This window comes from Corvus brachyrhynchos, unplaced genomic scaffold (assembly GCF_000691975.1).
Source record: "Corvus brachyrhynchos isolate BGI_N302 unplaced genomic scaffold, ASM69197v1 scaffold365, whole genome shotgun sequence".
Lineage (NCBI taxonomy): Eukaryota > Metazoa > Chordata > Aves > Passeriformes > Corvidae > Corvus > Corvus brachyrhynchos.
The window spans coordinates 1,193,346-1,196,716 of record NW_008239544.1 but is presented as its reverse complement, the minus strand read 5'-3'; the positions used below and the strand labels follow the sequence as shown (position 1 = coordinate 1,196,716).

Below are 3,371 nucleotides of genomic sequence, written 5' to 3'. Positions count from 1 at the left end.
CACAGGGGGGCCCTCAGGTGGGGGCCGGGGCTCGGGGATGGCACCGCCAGGGTGGGGATGGCACCGGTGGGACCCACCAACACTGTCACGCCAGCAGGTGGCCTGGTGCTGGCACTCACCTGCTTCAGGGGGGGCCGGGAGCGGATGAAGTCGAGTATGAGCTCGTGGGCATCCTTCTTCACCCGGGGGGGGATGTCTCCATCCACCTGGGGAGGGAAGGGGGTCAGTGCTGGGCTGGAGGGTGGCAGGATGGAGGGCAAGGGGCTGGCACGGTGGCCATGCTCACCATAACTTTGCGGAGTTTGTAGTTGCGGGCACGGATGTCCTGCATGAGCATCTCGAAGGGCGTGAGCTGGTACTCGGTGGGCAGAGGGTTGAACTGCTTCTCCTGCACCTTCTTCAGCTTCACACCGTGCCGCAGCTCCCGCATCAGCTGCACCCACAGCCGGGCCTGGGGGGACACACGGACACGGCGTCAGTGCCCACCCGTCCCCGGCACGGCCCCCATGCCCGGCCCCGCTGCCGTACCCAGTCTGTGTTGCGCAGGTTGCCCAGCTCCGCCGCCGGCCGCTCCTCCTCTTCCTCATCCTCCTTCAGCTTCTGCAGTAGCTGTTGAGGCACGAGATGCTGTCACCCTGTCCTGGTGGCACTGAAGGTGCAGCCAGGACTGTACCATGGAGCTGCAGCACTGAGCTGCACCCCAAAACACCCTGATTCCCAGCCAGCATGGCAGTCCGGGAGAGGGTGTATGGCCAAACACCTGCACCAGCAGCCCTGGTTGGGGTGGGCAGAGGGGGCACTGCAGTCTCCCCGGTCCCTTGTCACTGCAGGTGTTTTCCCCAGCAGGGCAGTGATGCCAGCGGGCACCCATGCTCACCTCCTTGGCATCGCGGATCTTGGCGAGGAAGGCCATGAGCTCCACGGTCTCTGCGAAGAGGGCGCGGCAGACAGCCTGGTAGTGTGCCGGGGCGCCGGCGGGGTCGGCCAGGCGGGCGGCACAGCAGCGCATGGCCTGGCCGAAGGTGCGCACAGAGCGAGGCGGCCCCTCGCCCCCCTCCTCCTCCTCATCCTGCCCCCCATAGCCCTCGTCGGCCGTGGCGCAGCCGCTGTCCTCGGAGTCGCTGTTGGTCATCAGGTCGATGAGCTGCTCCAGGCGCGGGCTCAGCTCCCGCTCCTCGTTCTCGTCCAGCCCCCAGTCCAGCGCCCGGTACACGGCAAAGCCCAGCGACTGCACCATCTGCGGGAGACAGCACTGGCGGGGGAGCGGATGCACCCTGGCACCAGTTGTCCCCGCCCCCTCCTTGGTGCTGGGTCCTGTCCCAGGACCTGTGACCCCCGGGCGAGGGGGGCAGGCGGCCGTGCCCACCCCACACCGGGCTGTGATGGCCCCCACGTACCTGGGCTTCGGCGGAGGGCGTCAGCAGCGCGGGCAGGTCTGGGGGAGGAGGGCAGAGTCACCGCTGGCACCCATGGCCCTGTGCTGAGTACCCCCCCCCGCATCACCCACCCGCTCGGGCTGTGGGGCCCCCACCCTGAGCCGCTCACATCCCCAGCTGCTCCTCCCCCCAGCTGGGATCCCTTCCCTTGCTCATCCCATCCTGGCCTGGTCCCAGGGCATGGCTCCATGGGACAGTGGGCACCTGCACGTTGAGCCCTGGTATCAGGCAGTGCTGGCACAGCCTTCTGGAGGGCACATTGTGGGGGCACAGGCACCCATGTACCCCTCACCCCCGGGGCTGGAGGGAACTGAGAGCTCTACACCCATGGGGAGATGCCCCCTGCACCCATCTGGGATGGTGGGCACTGGCAGTGCGGACACCAGGAGCGTGGGTACCAGCAGCACAGGCACCAGCAGTGGGGGGACTGGCAGCCACAGCTGGAGCATGGCACACACAGGGAACCCAGGACACGCTTGTGGGCAGCTTGAACCCCCCTGGCAGCTGCAGGACAAGGAACACGAGTGGCCTCTGCAGTGTCCCCAGGGCGCCTGGCTCCGCTTCCCTCATTGTTAGCTCTGCATTGAGCTGATCAATGCGGCAGCCACAAGGATGTGCCAGTCGTGTGCCAGCCGTGTGCAAGCCAGGAACGGACAGGAAAGGCAGCACAAGTGGTGGCCCTGCCATGGTACCACACACAAGCCCATCAAGAAACCATGTCCCAGACTGTGCCTGGCTCCCACTGCAGTGCCAGCCTCTGGGATGCCACCAGCTGGGTCCCAGCAGCTCCCTCCAGCCACTGGGGCACAGCTGAGGAGGGAATTCCCATAGGATAGGGGACAGGAGAGGTTCCAGAGGGTGCTGCTGGCTCACCCAGCCCGGATCCAGCCCTGTGCCCTGGCAGAGCTGCAAAGCCACATGCCAGGCCAGTGCCACCACCTGCCCTGGCACCCGGAGGCACCTGGAGCCCTCAGGCTTCACTGTGAAGGCTTCACTGGTTCTTCCGTGGGGAGATGGCTCGGGTTGGCACAGAAGCAGCCTGGGAGCAGGAGGTGGCACAGTGGCACTAGTAGGTGGCACTGGCAGGTGACACCGGCTCCAGCCCTGCGGTAGCTCAGGGCAGGGTGTGGGACCGTTCTCATGCAGGACCAGTGGAGCCGGTGTGACCACGCCATGCCCAGCTGCCACAGGCACGTGCCATGCCTGTGCGTGTCCCTGCCCTGGGCATGGAGCCACCTGATGCGCCCCGGTGTCTGTTCAGCCACCGGCACCGAGGACACACAGTGACCCTGCAGTGTCCCTGCCCAGTGTGGGCGAGGCCACACAGTGACCCCATGACACCAGGTGCCATCGCTGGTGGCCTTGCTGTGGGGCGAGACGGGTGGAGACGTTGGCCATGCTCCAGGTGCTCCTTGTGGCGTTGAGCCGCCCCGGTGTCACTGCTGGCAGCCAGCCTGGTGACACCCCGGAACCGTCACAGCCATGCCTGGCAGTGCAAGGCACCTGTGGAGGGATGGCTGGGAGGCCAAAGGGCAGGGATGGGGCTGTCCCGTGTGCCACTGCCTGGGTCTGGAGCGGGGGACAAAGTCCTGGGTGGTGCAGATGTGGGTGACAGGTGCCTGTGCTGTGTGGGTGTCCATGCGTCCATCCGTCTGTCCTTGCTGTGTGTCCTGCAGCCCCATGGTGGGTGCCAGGACCACGCAAACGTCCCCACCTGGCTCCAGCCTCCCTGGGTCACCCGGGACACCCAGTGCTGGTGACCTTGTTGGTGCCAGTGCCGATAGCAGTGCCACACCAGTCCCAGACCCCCAAGTCACCAGCCCACCCCCTCCCCCAGGCCTCAGCGCAGCCCTTCCACTGATACCGGCAGTGCTGGTGTCAGTCCCCCTCGCCAGGGCCAGGGCTTGGGGCTCACCCTCACCCCTGCCCGGCGTC

The 3,371-nt window shown here is 66.9% G+C and overlaps 1 protein-coding gene across 1 annotated transcript in view; it reads right to left on the bottom strand.

Moving 5' to 3' along the window:
• SPIRE2 (spire type actin nucleation factor 2) overlaps positions 1–1,446 on the bottom strand; it is a 5,691-nt gene extending 4,245 nt beyond the window's left edge. Inside the window, exons 1-5 of the mRNA XM_017741345.1 lie at positions 1,398–1,446; positions 878–1,237; positions 529–609; positions 287–451; positions 4–206 (exon numbers count right to left, since the gene is read on the bottom strand). Coding sequence (XP_017596834.1) covers positions 4–206; positions 287–451; positions 529–609; positions 878–1,237 — 809 coding nt within the window. The 5' untranslated portion in view covers positions 1,398–1,446. The remainder of the gene's footprint in view (positions 1–3; positions 207–286; positions 452–528; positions 610–877; positions 1,238–1,397) is intronic.
• Positions 1,447–3,371: the final 1,925 nt, after the last annotated feature.